Raw genomic sequence first — 20,140 nt, forward strand, 5'->3', positions numbered from 1 at the left:
CTCCCAAGAAAAATAAAATCTTAAATGATCATAGTATTTCAAAGTTTAGATTTCCAGAACATCTTGTATGAAAAATACCAAGAATCTGACACCGGGAGTCCACCTCATTCTGCAGACTAAGGGAAATCAACCAGAGTTTATTTCTGTACTCATCATGACGTTTCTGTTTTCAGGATTAAAAACTTTCACAAGCACAGATCAGAAACCATGTCACTGTCAAGCAGAAATAAAAGTGGGGCCACGTTTACTCTCCTGGGCTTCTCCGATTATCCAGAGCTGCAAATGCCACTCTGCTTGATTTTTTTGGCCATTTACAGTGTCACTGTTTTGGGGAATATTGGGATGATAGTGATCATCAAAATTAACCCCAAGCTACACACCCCCATGTACTTTTTTCTCAGCCACCTTTCATTTGTGGATTTCTGCTATTCTTCCGTTGTTGCTCCTAAGATGCTGCTCAACCTGGTCATTAACGACAGGACCATTTCATTTTGGGAATGCATGCTGCAATTCTTCTTCTTCTGCACCTTTGTGGTAACAGAATCCTTTCTGTTGGCTGTGATGGCTTATGACCGCTTCGTAGCCATTTGCAATCCTCTCCTCTACACCATTGCTATGTCCCCAAAGCTCTGTGCCATATTAGTGATTGGGTCGTACATGTGGGGAATAACATGTTCCATGATACTGACATGCTCAGCTTTAAAATTATCCTTCCATAGTTTTAACACTGTCAATCACTTCTTCTGTGAGTTCTCCTCACTTCTCTCCCTTTCTTGCTCTGACACTCACACCCACCAGCTGCTTCTGTTCATTTTTGCCACCTTCAATGAAGTCAGCACACTCCTCATCATCCTCACGTCTTATGTGTTCATCGTCGTGACCATCCTCAAGATGCATTCAGCCAGTGGACGCCGCAAAGCCTTCTCCACCTGTGCCTCCCACCTGACTGCCATCACCATCTTCCATGGTACCATCCTCTTCCTCTACTGTGTGCCCAACTCCAAGAACTCCAGACATACCGTCAAGGTGGCCTCTGTGTTTTACACGGTGGTGATCCCCATGTTGAATCCTCTGATCTACAGTCTGAGAAACAAGGATGTCAAAGACACTGTCAGTAAGCTAATGGACATGAAAGTCTTTTCCCATTGAGGATATTATTTTAGTGAGTGTTATTCAGGAGAAATACTATGTATACAAGAAGCACTGCTTTCTAAAAATGTTTTTAAATATAATGGAGTAAATAGTGACCCGTGCAACAGACAAACTTTTGGATCAAAAGGCTAAACTTGTTTCAGCTTTTCAGCAATCCTTTTCATTCTTAATGTGTCGCCTGTAAAATCAACCTGTTTTACCCCAAAACCCTGATTTTAAATTTTAAAAAAGTAAACACATACATATAATGTAATATATTTCATATTACTCAGTAGTCATTAATTCTGTTCTTTCTTACAAGTTATTGGGAACAGAATAGGTTCTGTTTCTATTCTGTTTAGCCGATAGGCAGCTAAAGTCTTTGCCTTGAGTGCATCAGGATCCCATGTGGGTGCTGGTTCATATCCTGGCAGCTCTACTTTCCATTCAGCTCCCAACTTGTGGCCTGCAAAAGTGGCTGAAGATAGCCTACAACCTTGGGACCCTGCACCCATCTGGGAGATTCGGAAGAAGCTCCTGTTTCCTGACTTTGGGTCGGTTCAGCTCCGGACATTTGGGGAGTGAATCATTGGTCAGAAGATCTTTCTCCCTGCCTCTTCTCCTCTCTGTATATCTGACTTTCCAGTAAAAATAAAACAAAATAATACTAAATCTTTTTTTTTTTTTTTTTATTGGAAAGGCGGATATATATAGAGGAGAGACAGAGAGGAAGATCTTCCATCCGATGATTCACTCCCCAAGTGAGCCGCAACGGCTGGTACTGCGCCGATCCGAAGCCAGGAACCTGGAACCTCCTCCAGGTCTCCCATGCAGGTGCAGGAACCCAAGGCTTTGGGCCGTCCTCAACTGCTTTCCCAGGCCACAAGCAGGGAGCTGGATGGGAAGTGGAGCTGCCGGGATTAGAACTGGCGTCCATATGGGATCCTGGCGCGTTCAAGACAAGGACTTTAGCCACTAGGCCACGCCACCGGGCCCAATACTACTAAATCTTAAAACAAATGAAAATACCTGTTGAGACACAATCCTTGCCTTCAAGAACATGAAATCCGGTTTTGTTTGGCAGGCAATGAATGACTATTGTGTAACAAAGAAGTTTGTAGGGCACACAGAAAAATTAAAATTCATTTAAGACTATTAGAATGATGTCTTCATGAAACAAATGTGTTTTGAACAATGCTTTGGAAAGGACCATGGGGAGAGTGTAAAGAAGCACATTACAGTAAGGATGAGATTTTAGGAGAAAATAAGAAATAAAACAAGAGGTTAAAATGTAATAATCAGTGAAAGTTCCAACAAATATCTTACTAAGCAATTAGGGTGTGTGTGTGTGTGTGTGTGTGAAAGCAAAAAGAAAAAGGGAGAGAGAGAATAAGAGTAAGTTATACTGTATATATAGGACACTTGGTATGAAGAAAAATGGAAGTAAGTTACAATGTATATCTTGAACATGTCCTTAAACGAACTCCACTTTGATGTCTAATAATGTAGAACAAACACAATCAATGATTTAGAAAATCTTATTTTCAAAACCAAGTATGATGGATATTTACTCAATATACTGTGGCTTTTTAACATTTTTTGGTTATGAAGGTGTAACAAACAGCAGTATTTTAAAACCTTTATTTTCCTGACCATGGACATAATCTCTGAATAAATGTTTGGATTCTCATTTACTTAAAAAATGTTGAAGGTCTGTTGTTCTGAGTAGTCACCTGTAGTGCCAGCATCCCAGATGGTTCATGTCTCCAGTATTCTACTTGACATCCAGCTCCCTGCCGGTTCACCTGGCAAAGCAGCAGAAGATGGCTAACGTCCTTGGACTCCAAGTTCCTAGTGTGACTTTGAACTGGCCCCGTCCTGGCCATTATTGCTATTCTGACCAAAGGCGATGAATTGATCTCAGACCTCAGAGTGGTCTCTTGGCATCCTTAAACTATCTTGAAATCTTTAAGAAGTGTCTTTGGAACAAGTACAGACCAGCACCCTAGAGGTTTTAGGTATATTGATTGGTGAGAACTTCACGCCTACAGGATATTTTTCAAGTTTTTTTTTAATCATCATTTTAGTTGTTGGGCATTTGATTTTGTTCCTCCATTCTTGCACAATAAAAGGGGAGAATTTCCTTGGTTGTAAGAGAAACAGCTATGAGGCGTTAGGTAGGAAAGGGGGCTAAAAAAGTTCCCCAATTTCAGGAACTTGATAGATCAATTGATCAGTCGTGCACAATTTGGAAGCTAATTAGTGCTACCTACAGATTCTTTTGGTTAATGTTAAACAGCTTAACAACAACCCACAGCTAGCGGACCAACCTTCTTTTGGTTAATGTAAAAGATCGGATGCCACCTGGGATGCTTGTACCCTGTATCAGGATGCCACTGTTTGAGTCCCAGCTCCAATTCCAGCATTAGTATCCTGCTTATGTGCTCTCTGATTGGCAGCTGGGGATGGCTCATTGTTTGGATGTCCATAAGCCAGGTAGGACATCTGTATTGGATTCCTAGCTCTGGGATTCTGCATGATGCAGCTACGGCTATTGTTATTATAATGAATATTTTAAGAGTAAGTCAGCAGGTGGAAGATCTTTCTCTGTCTCTCTGCTCCTTTCAAATAAAAAAATGAATATATTTTAAGAATCTAGTATATGCAAGAAAAACTTGGACTTGTTTAAGGGGTAACATGGGATGTTTTGTGTAATGTCCAATTGGAATATCTATATCACTTCTTAACCTCTAATAGTTAATTTACAGAAAAAAAACAATCCAATAGTCTATCTTATGGTTTTATTTCTCAGAATGAAATATATAGTACACTAAGATTAGCACTGTTTACCCTGTTTTTCAATAGAACACCAGAATTTATCATTCATAGTTCACTATAACTTAGAATTTGATAACTGAATTTCCCCCATCTATTATTTTTAACCTTTATAAGGTCACTTTGCTGTTGCTCTTTAGCAATTCCTTAAAATATTTGCTTTTTCGGGCCCAAAGTGGTAGCCTAGTGGTTAAGGTCTTCACCTTGCAAACGCCAGAATCCCGTAAGGACGTCGGTTCTAATCCCAGTGCCCTGCTTCCCATCCAGCTCCCTGCTTGTGGCCTGGGAATGCAGTTAAGGATGGCCCAAAGCCTTGGGACTCTGCACGCACACAGTAGACCTGGGAGAGGCTCTGGGCTCCTGGTTTCAGATGGGCATGGCTCCAGCTGTTGTGGCCACTTGGGGAGTGAATCAGCAGATCAGAGATCTTCCTCTCTGTAAGTCTGCCTTTCCAATAAAAATAAAATAAATCTTAAAAGATGTATTTGCTTTATCTAGGATCACATCATCTCTAGTTAGAATACTAATAGTCAAGGTTGACATTACATAATCAGCAAAGGAGCCAATCTCGGAGACAGATCTTGCACCATTTCTGGTTCCAGGTTTCTAGCACTGAACACAAAGTCAGCCATCTTGGCGTTTCTGTGTATTTGGGGTGGACAAACCACAGAGCCTCATTTCTCCTTTCTCCATCAAGGAATGTCTGTGTGATGTGCACAGTTCACACATGTGTGCCTCAGTCACTTCATTTACAGAGAGCATGACACGATCATCTCACATGGGTTTGTAAATACGGCATGCTCTCATTGCTGCACTTGGGATAAAACCAAGCACTTGGAAAGCGTCGAGTAAATGTGAGCAACTTTCATACTTCTCATGAAGGGAGTTCAGTAGCCTCACCTCTTGCTGTTATGGCTTCAGACCCTATGCACTCCGGAATGAATCTGTAACTGGGCTTACAAGCAGGAGCTCTTCATGTGTTTCCTAATGACATCTGACACATGGATGCAAGGCGCAAATGCTGCACACCGTGTCTGCAGTGCCTCATGGACTCCAAATGGAACCACGCATGATGGTAAGAATGTGCCAGAGACGGAGTGTTTTCACCTGGGCTTATATCCCATGGTGGCAATAATTGACTCCCTAGACAGAATGGCTTACTTGTTATTCCACAGACATAAGAGATTACTTTGGAAAGCTATTTGAACAAGACCCTCAAGAATACACTCACAAATATAAAGTCTTTCATATTTCCATCAGAGCATCTACAGCAATAGCAGAGAAAATGTTGTCTTAACACAGGTTGGTTAAACAATCCTTTGTTTTTCAGAATGGACTTGAAAGATACATGTTTCAGAAATTGGAATGTAATTTGTATGTTTCTCATGGGCCAATCTGTTCTATATAAGAGAAGGAGGAATTGTGTGGTAGGCAGACTTTTTCTTTTTATGCCCGTGCTTTGTTTCTTTCCTAATTTAAGAATATTTTAAGAAATGCCATGCTTTAAATACTTTTTCTTTTCTTTACACATTTACATTTTTTTTTATTGGAAAGTCAAATATACAGAAAGGAGAAGAGACAGAAAGATCTATCTTATGCTGATTTACTTCCCAAGTGGCTGCAGCAGCCCGAGTCAGGACCCTCTTCTGAGTCTCCCATGCTGGCACTGAGTCCCAAGGCTTCGGGCCGTCCTTTACTGCTTTCCCAGGCCACAGACAGGCAGCTGGATGGAAACTGGAGTGGCCGGGACATGAACTGGTGCCCAAAGGAAATGATGGTTTATGCAAGGCGAGGACTTTAGCCACTAGGCTATGGTGCCAAGCCCTTGTATACTGCTTTATGAAAATATTTTTCTCATTGTGTATTAGGGAAAATCTGTATTGGAAACAGAAATAATTCAATCTGTAGAACCAAATATGTAATGATAACTACTTACATGAGAGAGACAAACCGGTAGGAACCAATTGGTATGAATGCTTGTTTTCTGTCTCTGCTCCTTTCTCATGTCAATCCCTTTCCATGTATCATGGTAACAACTGCATGGAGATCATACTTGGTGATCAGAGTGGCCGTAAAGTGGGGCTGCTGTGGTGGGGCTGTGGGCTAATTCTCTGCCTTCAGTGCTGGCATATGGGCACTGGTTTGTGTTCTAGCTGCTCCATTTATGATCCAGCTCTCTGCCTGTGGCCTTGGAAGGCAGTGAGGATGGCCCAGATCTTGGATTCTTGCACTCACATGGGAAACTCACAGGCAGTTCCTGGCTTCTGGGATTGGATCTTCTCAGTTCCAGCCATTGTTACCATTTTGGGGGTGAACCATGGAAATGGAAGGCCTCTCTTTCTGTTTCTCCTACTCTCTGTAATTTTGCCTTTCCAATTAAAAATATATATATATATTTTTTTCTTTTTTAACAAGGGGTGGTAAGAAGCCAGCAGAAGTATCTGTGAAGGAACATAGATGTATAAACCACCTGTGAAAGCACAAAGAGGAATAGTTGGGATTTTCTACAGAACTTTGAAATGTCTCTTTATGCAGGCTCTTCAGTTACGGCACTAAGGTAACATTTTGTTGTGTGTGTTGACGGTGGTGGAGACTGTCCTGTGTATTGAGAGCACTAGATGTCAGTTAGAGTTCTTTCTTGTATTGGCATTCAGGCTATCCCATTGCCAATTGGAGCAAATGTATTCCTTAAGAAAAGGGATACATTAGGGCAACCTACAGCCTGAAAATAAGATCAGCTTTCAGAACGAGATAACATGGAAAGATAAATAACTCCCCTTTCCTAGGCACTAGAAGAGAGAAAATCATGTAGTTAACATTGATTTTTTGCTTTCGGAGCTATTTGTTCATGTACATATCCTGTCCATCTTTGATGGTGACCTATGGGGAGAATTTCGCCCTGTGTTGGGCTCTGGTCCAGATTATTATTCCTCCACATATGCCTGATTTCTGCCCCAGAAGTACGTGTCTATGAAGGGCCAGAAACAGTCGATGAGAGCTTTTCACCTTCCCTTCTTACTTGCTTTGAGTCAAGGTCTGGAATATGTGTCTTTCACTAAAACACACTCACAGAAAGCCACTCTCTTTCCCACTCCTCTCTGGTACTTGTGTTTTGTGAGAATTAGGGTAAGCTTATAGATTCAGCTATTTTTAGGATCATGAGATTAAAATGTTTATGTTCTTGGATAATGTGATGATTAAATAATACAATGCATTTGTGCATGTGCATAATCTACCCATAATATGACTTATCTTTTCTCAACTTATCATAGACATTTCCTTGACAATGAATTGTTATTAAAATTATCACTCTAATCAATACATAATTTCTATTATGCATTTTTCTGTGTGAATGAATATGCAGATATTTCATGGTGTTTATGCCTTTCTATTTGACAAATTATTTCTGAGTGTTAGTATCATATATAATATGCCAATGTAGCAGTGAATATGTGTTTTTTAGAATATTTGTCATCCTGTACGTGGAAAGATGAGAAAAGAGAGAAAGAGAGGTCTCCCATTCATTCATTCATTTCCCAAATGGCTGTAGCAGCAGGGGTTAGGAAAGCTGAAGCTTGGAGCCAGGAGCTTCTTCTGAGTCCCCCACGTAGGTGCAGGAGCCCAAGAAATTGGAAAGCCTCCTATTGTTTTCCCAAGTGTTTTGGCCGGGATCTGGACTGGAAGTCAAGCACCAGGTCTTTGCCTTTGTATCCACAACAAATGCCAGCAAAGTAGGCAGCAACTTTACTCACAATGCCACAAGGCATATTTGTAGTATTGTTTAAACAGTCTCCCAAGGAAGTGAGATATTAATTTCACCTAGCAGCAAAGAAATCACATTTTGCATTAAAAACCTTCCAGCTATTTGAAAATACAAATGATTATCCTGGCTCTCCTGATGGCTTTTTTTGCTTGTTTTGTCTTTTTTTAGGAGAGAATTCGGAGAGCAGGGATACTCTTTTTAAATGTTATGTTATTTAATGGAGGAAAACTTTCAGACTTTTACTGCAGCTAACTCATGACCTGGGGCTATGGTTGAGGAAAACTGCACAGCTGTGATGGAGTTCATGCTCATGGGATTGTCGGATGTGCCTGAGTTGAGAGGCTTTCTGTTTCTGATATTTCTTGTCATTTATGGAGTCACAGTTGTGGCCAACCTTGGGATGATTGCACTGATCCAAGCAAGCTCTCAACTTCATATGCCCATGTACTTTTTTCTCAGCCATTTGTCTTTCGTGGATCTCTGCTACTCCTCCATCATTGTCCCAAAGATGTTGGCTAATATCCTAACCAAGGACAAAGCCATCTCCCTGCTAGGCTGCATGGTGCAATTCTACTTATTTTGCACGTGTGTGGTCAGTGAGGTTTTCCTGCTGGCAGTGATGGCCTATGACCGCTTTGTGGCCATCTGCAACCCCTTGCTCTACACGGTCATTGTGTCTAAGAAATTCTGTGTGGGGCTGGTTTCTGGCTGCTACCTCTGTGGGACTGTGTGTTCCTTGATTCACTTGGGCTTGGCTCTGGAGATTCAATCCTTTAAGTCCAACGTGATTAACCACTTCTTCTGTGATCTACCCCCTCTTTTAAATCTTGCTTGTTCTGATGTCACTGTAAATGGAGTGCTATTGTTCATTGTGGCCACATTCAATGAGACTGTCACTATTGTGATCATCCTCACCTCCTACTTGTTCATTCTCATCACCATCCTGAGGATGCGTTCTGCAGAGGGACGACGCAAAGCGTTTTCTACCTGTGGCTCCCACCTCACAGCCATCGTCGTCTTCCATGGAACAATCCTGTCCATTTATTGCCAGCCCAGTTCAAGCAGTGATGAGGATGTTGACAAAGTGTCCACGGTATTCTACACAGTAGTGATTCCCATGCTCAACCCCTTGATCTATAGCCTTAGAAACAAAGATGTGAAGGAAGCTCTCAGGAAATTAATGGGCTCCAAAACACATATCTGAGGAATAGGTCAATTAGCATTAATCTGCGTTCTAAGCTAAACTCAGCAGAGGGAAAGAAAGATAATGTGTAGGGTTGATATTTACACTGAGAAGTTAGGTATTTTGTGGATATGCTATTGAAACTTGTATGTTTTTTTCCTCTACAACCCTTTTGAGTCTAATGACGCGTACCCAAAGCCACTCTTTTTTTCCTGTATCTGATGCATAAAATAAATTTTTTTTTGAAAAAAGGATGTACAATGTGCTGTAGTGAAAATCACAGGAGTACAGCAGTATGTGCCAGAGTGAGAATTGTATACATGTACATATTGAATGATTGTGGTTTTTTTTTTTTGCTCCTTTATTTTAACGCGTTATTTTCTCTTTATTGGCCATTAGTTGTAGTTGTAGTTTCTAGCGTTCTCTGAAATTTGGATGCTGTGTTATAAGGTAAATAGTTTATGTGATAATATTTTCATATACATAATGGGAGCTTAGAATAATCCCAAGAACATGAATAATTTCCACTATAATCCCTCTCCTGTATCCTGAGCCCAAAACTGTTTAATTTTTCTATGAAATTGAGCAGCATTTCAAACCTGTAGTCATTCTTTTTTGTAGGTGGAAAGCTTCCTGAAACTTGTTAGTGATTTCTGACACTTCTTCATTTTCCTTGTACATGTTGTGATGAAAGGACCTTTTGTTATCTTTTTTTTATTCCCCTGTGTATATAAAACATACCCCTTCATTCAGTTCTGATTTGCATGTACCACTAATAGTTTATTTGTGATTTTCCTTTGATTTTTATCAGGGTGTAAATTGCATCTGTTTGTTGGAATGGAGCTTCTCTCCTGGGAACCTTGAAGATTTGAATTCATAAAAACCCAAATCAATGTTTTGACCTAGATTTTTAATTTGTTAAATAGTAAATCACTTCAACCCTGGTCACCCTCCCCGTTGACATTCACTAATATTGTTATCTCATGGCCTTTAGTGGTAATTAAATTTTTAAAATACATGTATGTACTCAGTGACATAAGAATCTATTTATTGATTGTACAAATGAATGTGGAGATGAATTTGAGATGTGAGCTATTTAGCCATTTTTGCATTTTATAATCAGTGACATATGATAAGTCCCATATACTTTTCTTTTTTAGGTGGGACCATAAAATTGCTAGTGAGTTAATGATATGGAATAACATAGGAACATACAGCACTTTGATGGCTGTTAAGAATTTTGAATGACTCTACATTGTTTCCACACTATCATGAGATCTTCATCAATCATTGTTCAGTTAAGGATAAAAAGAAAAACCTAGCAGGATTCATGCTTGAATGGTAGGTATTAGAGGCCTGGAAGAATACAGAGAATTACTAATTGATGGAGTATTAGCATTAGGAAGCAGCTATTGATTTTGATGTGGGGGAGCTGAGCATGAGTCACTGTCAGTTCCAATGACAGGTTGAGAGTGACTCCGTTCAGTTGACTTTGACCTCTAAAGATGGTACACAAACCACAGTGTTTCTGTGCCTCTGGAGACAGGATCAACATTCAGCACATTTTAGGTTAAAATACGGAAATTTTCTCTTACTCTCTTGCCATGTTTCCTCTTTGCCTTTCTCCTCTTCTCTTTTCCCTCACAGGCAGAATTAACAGGGAGCTCGCAAAAGGGCCTTGAAGGATGCAGCTGGCTAGTGTCCAGACAGAAAGGTGGTAACCAAAGAACAGGAGGGCCTATGGGCACAGAGAGGTCAGAGACCACAGGCCCAGCTTCTGAGGGACTCGCAATTCATGCTGCAAGAAAGAGAAATCTATTATTGCTGCTCATCTCACCAAAGTGTGTGTGAATCTCTCTTAACACCTAAACTAAATGCAGACCCTCTAAGGTTTAATTTACTGCCTTACTTATAGATGCAATTGATTCTGAGTAATATTTGCAAATTAAATGCAATGCAAATTGTCACTCTTTAAGGTGGAGCTTAGGAAACAATGAGAATGTAAATCATATGGCAAAAGTAGTACTTTCTCCATAATTTTGACAGAGTAAGGAAACATAACTAACTTTACAATTCACGGAAAATGCTCTGGAAACACTTTGCATAGATGTAGTAAAATTGTTTGTACCAAAACTGATTATTTCTTAATTCAAATTTTCACAAGGTTTTAAAATAACCCTTTGGTAACTTTTATGAAACAGTACAACATGATTCAAATATGAATTGTAAAATCCATCGTACCTGCTCATATTAGGTGCTAAAGTTCTTTTTCTACCAGAGCAGAAAGGGCGATTCAACGTGTGTCAGCGTTTTCAGGAAGAGACATGAAAGAATTGACCGTGGTTTGTCAATCTGCTCTTTAACCTCACCTCTGTATTTTCTTTGTTTTATCCCATTTTCAAGTGAGTAAACCAGCAGTAAAAATGAATGTTGCTGTTTTCTCTGGAACATTCTGGTTGTAATTTTCACATGCTTACCTAATGTTTTAGTGCTGATTTATATAAGAGCGTGCATTTTCCCCTGTGTCAAACTGAAAATTAGAGATAGAAAAAAAAAAAAGGTAACTTATTAGATACAATCATCAAAGTTTCATTACGTTAAGTCTGTTTAAATGTTTTCTATTCACATGCCTTGCTCACATTTAAAATAAATGGTAATACTCTCCGTAACAATTTGTAGGACACTCCAAGCTCTGAAAACATTAATACATAAGGATGAAATTAGAAGAATATCATTATTTAGTATCATTCCCATTTTATATACTAGACATGTTTTCTAATATGTGGACCAATATTTGGTATATTTATATTCATATAATTGGCAGTTCAACAAAAGTTAATGACAAATTCTGCTCCATCCTTTGTGTTATCTCAAATGTGAATATAGTTTTTCGCTTCCACTTCATTTTAAACTTACTGGCATATTTTTGCTCTGTATATGTGTTCTGAGTGAATGAATAAAAGTTTGAGTACACACCTCACACTCCAAACTCTACTGTAATGTTCTGAAGGAGAGTAATTTTAGAAAAATTTTATGTACTAGTTGAGACCTTAAAACTTAAGAGTCATCAATAGAGGAATGATGTACTTATGACTGTTGATGAAGGATGACCCAGGAGAAATCAACAGGGGGCATTGGACTTGGGGAGGATGATGGGAAACCCCAAAGCCTACTGAAATGCATTATAAAACACTATAAAACATTATAAAACACAATAATAATTTACAAAAAGCTGAATAGTGTGTTTGTTAAGATAACATATGTGATTGCTTAGGACGGCATTACCACTGGATGAGCAAGAGGAAAAGGCAGCCCACACACTGGCTCCCAGTGCCCCACACAATCACATAGGAAGCAGAAATACAGAAAACAGCACAGTGTCCTCTCCTGCAAATTTGACTTGGTCCAAAGTGTTACTGTCAAAGCCTCAGTCATTGTCCATATGTAAGGAAGGCATTAAAACAATATATTCTGAGAAAGCAGTGGAAAGTGACCCAAGTCTTGTGCACTTGCAAATACACAGGAGACCTGAACAGAGGTTCATACTCTTTGCAGTGGCTTGACCCAGTCCTAACTGTTATGGCCATCTGGGGACCTAAACAGTGGAGAGAAAATCTTTCTCACTCCCTTTGTTCTCACTGTAACACTCTACATTTCAATTATTAAATATGTTTCGCAGCAGCTATGCAGCACCAGGTTCTGATTTCTGGGAGCATCCTCTAGAAGCTTTATTTAATCAGCCTTGTCCAAAAGCAGGGTGTTTTATTATGTTACGAGAAGGAAAGTGGATGACAGAGATTCACACTGTTTCAGAAGAGCAATATGGATCATGGCTCAGACATTCAGCAACATCAGTTTGTGTAATTTCATCATGAGCCCTGAAGGCTGGGAGTAGTTAGGCTTGATTTTCGTTAATTGTTCTCCCAAAACAGATTTTTTAAAAATCCTGATGTAAATCCACAGAGATCAAATTATTTTTGAATCTTAGAGCACACAGGCTGTCGGTCAACATTTACTTAGTTACTTTTGCCTTAGAGATTAATGAGCTCATGTTAGTGGCTCATTCTTCAGGAGCTTAAATTACAGTGCCCCCAGTGCCCCACACAATCACACAGGAAGCAGAAATACAGAAAAACAGAAAGACAGAAAACAGCACAATCATACACGTCTACCATCTGCAGCATGAAAGAAACAGCTGAACCTCAGGTTTGTACACACCTGCCAGCCTCTGGGTACTGCAAAATGGAAACGAATGTGTTTATGGAGACAAAGGCATTACACATATATGCATACCTCTTCTTTCCGAGGTAGACAACATGCATGCGTGCCTTATCCTCTGCTTTTAATCCTAAAAATGTTTTTGTCTTTTTTTTAAATATATTTTTTTAAAATTTGAAAGACAGGATTAACAAGAGGAAAAAGGGGAAAAGAGAGAGACATCCTTTATCTGATGTTCCATTCTCCAAATGGGCTAGGCTGGTCTGAAGCCTGGCAGGGGTCCAGGCACTCAGGGTCCTCCTCTGCTGCCTTCCCAAACCACTAGCATGGAATACCAGCCACAGTAGACCAGCCAAAACTCCAATTGGCAACCCTATGGGAGATCGGCTCTGCAGGAGGTTAACCTGCTGTGTCACAGTGCAGAATGATTTTGTATCTTTTGGTTTAGTACACTTTTTGTGAAAGAAGGAATAATTCTGTTTGTAACATAAATTTTGATGTATTGGAAAAACTACAGAGTGAACAAAATGGCAAACTTTCTCAGTTTCTCCCCTTCCTTCATTTTTTTCCACACCAATGGAATTATGAAATATGTGATTTACGACCAAGCAACTCCTTTGTTTCTGACAAGGGTGGGTTGACAAACCTGTACCTGCACAGAGGTTATTTGTTTCTTTTCTCATTAAAGAAGTTCAAATCTTTAGATGGAGTGTAGATCCATAGACCATTTTTTATCAGCAAACATTTCAAACAAAAATTTCCAAGAGAATTTTTTTTCTTCCTAGCCCAGCAATAACATCAACATTTTAGGATGGGGTCAGGTGATAAGAGCACCCCTGAATTTAAGATTATAAGTTTTTGTCATTTCTTTAAAATTGGTTAAAGATTATCAGCATGCAATGTCAGTGGGGCAAAGCAAGCGATGTCCTTTTAACTGACCAGCAATCCAGATACTGAGAATAAGTAGATTCTTCTAAGAATGAAAGTGTTTATTACAGTGGCTCACATTTGAGATGCCAGATGGGGCTGTTCCAGGCATCGCCACAGTGAGGTTTCTTCTGCTTCTCCAAAGAATGGTCACGGATCCAAGGGTTTTACACTCATACAAATCACAAGGAGTCAGAGACTAGAAATGATCACAGCAGCATTTAGCATTCTTTGGGAATAACCTCTTAGCATCTTACTGGGCAAACTCATCTCTTCAAAAATGCTCTAGGTCATATTTGAACTTTAGAGCTGGAGAGCAGGTGAGTTGACAAGTGGTAAACTCCCTTATGTGATAGGGAGAAACCCAATATGATATCTCAATGGTTTGCTGTTGAAAAGATATGGATAATTGGGCCCGGTGGCGTGGCCTAGAGGCTAAAAGTCCTCGCCTTGAACGCCCCGGGATCCCATATGGGCGCCGGTTCTAATCCCGGCAGCTCCACTTCCCATCCAGCTCCCTGCTTGTGGCCTGGGAAAGCAGTTGAGGACGGCCCAATGCATTGGGACACTGCACCTGCGTGGGAGACCCGGAAGAGGTTCCTGGTTCCCGGCATGGGATTGGCACACATCGGCCTGTTGCGGCTCACTTGGGGAGTGAATCATCGGACGGAAGATCTTCCTCTCTGTCTGTCCTCCTCTGTGTATATCTGGCTGTAATAAAATGAATAAATCTTTAAAAAAAAAAAGGATATGAATAATTCCCTATAGATCAGCAGAATTATCTGAGTCAATTACAGAAAAGGGCACAATGTAGTCATGTGAAGGAGTGAGCTTGAGTGCTCTGAACTGCTCTCTACATATATCTATATATATCTAAATATTTGTATAGATATACAGGGCTCCAGAAAGGATGGATATGGGTATTATGAAAAATCCATGTATGACTTTCAAAGCTATTCACATCAGAGTAAACTTCTCTTTTGTTTTTCAACAAATTGTTTGAAGTACCCTAGTAGGGAATGAAAAGCAATGGACAGATCACAAAAGCTGGGAAGTTAAAAGGAAATCACTAACAATGAATAGAATGTTACAGACTTCTCTTATTACAGTTTCCTACATAAATTTGATTTTTGAAAATGACAATGTTTTATTTCAAAGGCTAAATTTTCTGAAATCATCTCTAAAAATTCTGAACATATAGAGACGAACGTGCTATTTATCAAACCAGTGATATGATCACAAAAAGGAAATAATTACTCCAGTTTGATCTTATAAATTAATATTCACTGGGCCTGATTCAATGGCTCAATCTTCTTGTACATGCCAGGATCCCATATAGGCGCTGCTTTGTGTCTCGGCTGCTCCGCTTCCCATCTAGCTCTCTACGTGTGGCCTGGGAAAATAGTAGAGGATGGCCCCAAGTCTTGGGACCTTGGAACCGATATGCGGGTTCCCCATAAGAAACTCCTGGTTTCGGATATGGCCAACTGGAAAGTGAACCAGTGGATGGAACATCTTTCTCTTTGTCTCTCCTTCTCTCTGTAAAATCTGCCTTTCCAATAGAAAGAAATAAATCTTTAAAAAAAGAAAAGATATGGAGAAAATACACAGAGAGAACACTATACTGTGTTATCGCTCCAGGCTCTCCTCACTCCATTTTCCTTGCAATGTGTTAGTGAGACAGAATAGTTTCTGTTGTCTAATAAAATGGAAAGAGAATAAACTTGTTGAAGTTCTATTTGTCTTTTACTTTGGGGAAAAGCCTGGATGATAGATACCTGTACTAAATAAATAATTTAACCTCTTTCCAGAACAAACTTTCAGAGATTGGATAGATTTATATTCCTTTATGTTAGTACACATTCATATTCAGGGTTGTAGCCCAATGAACTCCTAACTCTATATATATATATATTCAACTCTATATCTACATGTATACACTAAATGTAACATAGATATCTGCTTTTTTAAAATTAGTAATTTCCAAGGTATGATTTCAGCAAACATAATTATTCTAGCAAAATGTAATATGATGCTGTTTCATAATTCATCCAAATTTGACAGATTTTTGTGTTAATATCACAATGAAAGCTGCAATGTGCCTTTGACATAGTTTCTCACAAATGCTTCGATATAATAAGACTTACGGTATTACTGTGATTAATGTATTCCATCAAATCATTTCATATTCATTGTAGCTATTCAGAATTTAGATACATGTTTTCTACTGCTTTTGCAAAAATACTTATTCAAATGCTTCATTTCTCTGAGTCATTGTAGATCTCCACAATCATTCTTATACTGAGTTAAATAACTTTGATAATTTGATAAGCAAAAATCCTGAATTCCAAAGTGTTTTAAGTATCTCCAGTTTTCTATACAGTTGCAAAATTAAGGAGAATGCATGAGTGACTAATCTCAAAGAAATCCTTCTTGTACCTCAGTAATAGAACTGTAGAGAATATTCCCATCTGGAAATTTACATTACAGGTGAGTTGAACTATAGCAGCAGAATACTAGCTAGCTTAACTGGAAACTATTAACATTTCTAGGGAGTTATGGTTAATCTGCAAGTGACATTAATCCTGTCACTGATTCACTCTGCAACTATTAAACCATCTGATTTAATTGATCATCTGAATTCTATGAATTTAAATGATGATGAATCAACACATGTGAGTGATAAATTTTTTTTCACTAGGAAGATTCTCTGAAATATTTCACATTTTTAATTGTTATGGCAAGTGTTGAACATTTGATAAAAACACCATGTTTTTCTCTTACTCTTCATGCATGCATTTAATTTTTTTTCTGGAATTGCCTGACATCAATTATTTTCAGCTTGTTCTCAACTCGGAAACAACAAAAAATTACCTGCTGTCTCTGGCCTCAAAAAACATTTAAATGGCTGGGAAGAACTGCACGGCTATGACCAATTTCATTCTCCTGGGATTGTCCGATGCATCTGAGTTGAGAGTCTTTCTCTTCCTGGTGTTCTTTCTCATCTATGGAGTCACAGTTGTGGCCAACGTTGGGATGATTGCACTGATCCAAGCCAGCTCTCAACTTCATATGCCCATGTACTTTTTTCTCAGCCATTTGTCTTTTGTGGATCTCTGCTACTCCTCCATCATTGTCCCAAAGATGTTGGCTAATATCCTAACCAAAGACAAAGCCATCTCCTTCTTAGGCTGCATGGTGCAATTCTACTTATTTTGTACTTTTGCAGTCACTGAGGTCTTCCTGCTGGCAGTGATGGCCTATGACCGCTTTGTGGCCATCTGCAACCCCTTGCTCTACACGGTCATTGTGTCTAAGAAATTCTGTGTGGGGCTGGTTTCTGGCTGCTACCTCTGTGGGACTGTGTGTTCCTTGATTCACTTGGGCTTGGCTCTGGAGATTCAATCCTTTAAGTCCAATGTGATTAACCACTTCTTCTGCGATCTACCCCCTATCCTAAGTCTCGCTTGCTCTGATGTCACTACAAATGAGGTGGTGCTGTTCATTGTGGTCACATTGAATGAGGTCATTACTGTTGTGATCATCCTCACCTCCTACTTGTTCATTCTCATCACCATCTTGAGGATGCGTTCTGCAGAGGGACGACGCAAAGCGTTTTCTACCTGTGGCTCCCACCTCGCCGTTATCACCATCTTCCATGGGACAATCCTTTTCATTTACTGTCAGCCCAGTTCTGGTAATAGCCTGGATATCGACAAAGTGACCAATGTGTTCTACACAGTAGTGATTCCCATGCTCAACCCCTTGATCTACAGCCTGAGGAATAAGGATGTGAAAGAAGCTCTCAGAAAAGTGGTGGCCTGCAAAATATTTTCTTAGAGGATATTGTTTTCAACAGTCTGTTGGTTTGCAGCTTGGGGGAAGGAATGAATGGTTGGGCTGAAAACTGGGAGTAAAGAGATTACTCAGAAACTAGATAGCTGTGAGCCTCTTGATACATTCATTACCTTTGTGCTTCTTCAGGGAACAACTTAATTGAGCATTATTAAAATTGACATAATTATTTCCCATTCTGTGACTTGTAGTGCTTTTAATGGATGTGGGTAACAGTAGTTTTAAAATGCAAATATTTAGTTTTTGTAAAATCTTAAATAAGTTTAATTACTAACTTAGAAAACTATACATTTTGCAGCATCAGCATACTTCGCGAAAAATACAAGTTTTGGAAAATTAATTTCTGATGTTTTACATTGGGTAACACGTCTGTATCCAATGATTAATACAAAGAACAGGAATTATAAATATGTATATAGACTGTTGGTTGCTTATTTCATGTTGACCTTATTATTTTTGTTGCTGTTATTACCAAATGTACTGTTTGGATCTCTAGATCCCGCTTAATTTGAAAAGGGAGAACAATATTAATGATCTGTAAAGAATTTTAGGAAGAAACATTACAAATTATGCACCAAGAACTTCAGAGACTATATGATATGCAATTCCTAAATAAATATTTCTCTTTTTGTGTTTCTGTGTTTCACAGAAATCTGAGATTCTACATTTGTGTGTTAAGGAGTTAAGTTTTTCTTTCACTTTTTCTTTTACATATTGTTCGTATTATTTATAAAATACATTTTAGATGAAAAACTCACTTTTAAATTGATTTCTGCCCTTCAATGTAGGTCTATTCATTCTATCTGGATTCCTATGTGTAACATCCCTGACTTTTTTTATTCCAACATCAATTAAGAGAATTTTGATTTTTTTTTTTGCTCAAAACTGAGCATTTTGTTTGCTCATTTAGATGAATAATCTGTGCCTATCATATGTTAGAAAATTAAAATTAGGGCCTACCGACACTACCTAACATGTTAGGCACTGCTTGACATGTCAGCCTTCCACATAGATGCTGGTTTTAATCCTGACTGCGTCATTTCTGCTCCATCTCCCTCCTGCTATGCCTGAGACAGCAAGGGATGAGGTCCAATGCTTGGGCCCTTGCTCCCATGTGGGGGACCAAGAACAAACTCCAGATTCTGGGTTTGGTCTGGCCCAGCTCCTGCCAATGTGACCAACTGGGGGAATTAAGCAGTGTATGGAAGAGCTCTCTCTTTGTCTTTCACTCTCTCTCTCTCTCTCTCTCTCTCTCTCTCTCTCTCTCTTTCTCTGGAACTATGCCTTTCAAATAACAATAAATATTTTTTAAAGAAAAGCAGTGAGTTTGATTTCATGAAAAATGGGATTGGTATTTTGTTCTAGATTTTAATTTTACAGGTAATTGAATTTTTACATCTTTGATCTCTTATTTTTAACATTGATCATTGCTGTTAATCTTACAGCGTCTTACTGAGATGAAATCTTGACAAAATATGTGTCCGCATTGACATTTGAAGTTCCACAGATTTTTTTCTAATTAAACTAGGTGTTATATATTTTTTATTGCTAATTTTGAGGTAATCACAGAGATACTTCAATAAATAAATGCATGTCTTAGAATAGACAATGATATGTGGCAACTTACTATTGCTATTTTCTAGAATTCTTTCAGATAATAAACAATAATTTATTCTATATCAATGTACATTTTGCTTATTTGTGGTCTTACTCTCAACATGCATGATGAATTTTTGTACACCTTATATTCTAGGCAGGAAGGTGAGAAATAACCCAAGGGGGAGTTTCCCTGCTTCTCTAGTGTGGTTAGTGCAAAGAGGGAAGATTTGGCAGGAGAAACACCAGAGGGGCATGATAAATACTGTCTAAAATAGTTGTTGAGTAAGTAAACTATCATGTTCACTATAACAAGAAAAAAAAGCAGTGAAAAGGATCATGGAGATATGGAATTAACATTTAAATCCTTACACAGTGCTTCACATAAATTATTTCTAATATTGCTACATCTCTTTTTTCAGGATATTTTATAGAGTACAAGTTTACCTTTACTTGCTTCTTTTAATGCCCTAGAGGATGACAATCAGGGACTTGTAAGTTATGATCCTCGAGAGAGTGAGAGTAGAAACATTAATTTGGGATCCCTCCGTAATAAGATCTCCCCCGGTCAGAGGGAACTGTGTCTCCTACAAGAGCTCTGTCTGAAGGTGAGAGAACATGTAGATAACTGT

General features: G+C 38.9%; 3 protein-coding genes across 3 annotated transcripts; all 3 read left to right on the plus strand.

The window, feature by feature from the left end:
* Window positions 1-207: 207 nt before the first annotated feature.
* Window positions 208-1,149, plus strand: LOC131480067 (olfactory receptor 5D18). The gene has a single exon (XM_058662458.1). It carries the CDS (start codon window positions 208-210, stop codon window positions 1,147-1,149), a length of 942 nt encoding a protein of 313 aa, XP_058518441.1.
* A 6,848-nt stretch (window positions 1,150-7,997) lies between these two features.
* LOC101523599 (olfactory receptor 5L1-like) lies at window positions 7,998-8,933 on the plus strand. Its single transcript, XM_004585570.2, has one exon. It carries the CDS (start codon window positions 7,998-8,000, stop codon window positions 8,931-8,933), a length of 936 nt encoding a protein of 311 aa, XP_004585627.2.
* An 8,028-nt stretch (window positions 8,934-16,961) lies between these two features.
* LOC101521956 (olfactory receptor 5L1-like) lies at window positions 16,962-17,897 on the plus strand. Its single transcript, XM_004585320.2, has one exon. It carries the CDS (start codon window positions 16,962-16,964, stop codon window positions 17,895-17,897), a length of 936 nt encoding a protein of 311 aa, XP_004585377.2.
* The last annotated feature ends 2,243 nt before the right edge of the window (window positions 17,898-20,140 follow it).

Source organism: Ochotona princeps, chromosome 4 (assembly GCF_030435755.1).
Source record: "Ochotona princeps isolate mOchPri1 chromosome 4, mOchPri1.hap1, whole genome shotgun sequence".
NCBI lineage: Eukaryota > Metazoa > Chordata > Mammalia > Lagomorpha > Ochotonidae > Ochotona > Ochotona princeps.

Excerpts from the sequence above, each read along its gene's own strand:
- LOC101521956 (XM_004585320.2), top strand. The coding sequence starts at position 16,962 with ATGGCTGGGAAGAACTGCACGGCTATGACCAATTTCATTCTCCTGGGA.
- LOC101523599 (XM_004585570.2), top strand. The coding sequence starts at position 7,998 with ATGGTTGAGGAAAACTGCACAGCTGTGATGGAGTTCATGCTCATGGGA.
- LOC131480067 (XM_058662458.1), top strand. The coding sequence starts at position 208 with ATGTCACTGTCAAGCAGAAATAAAAGTGGGGCCACGTTTACTCTCCTG.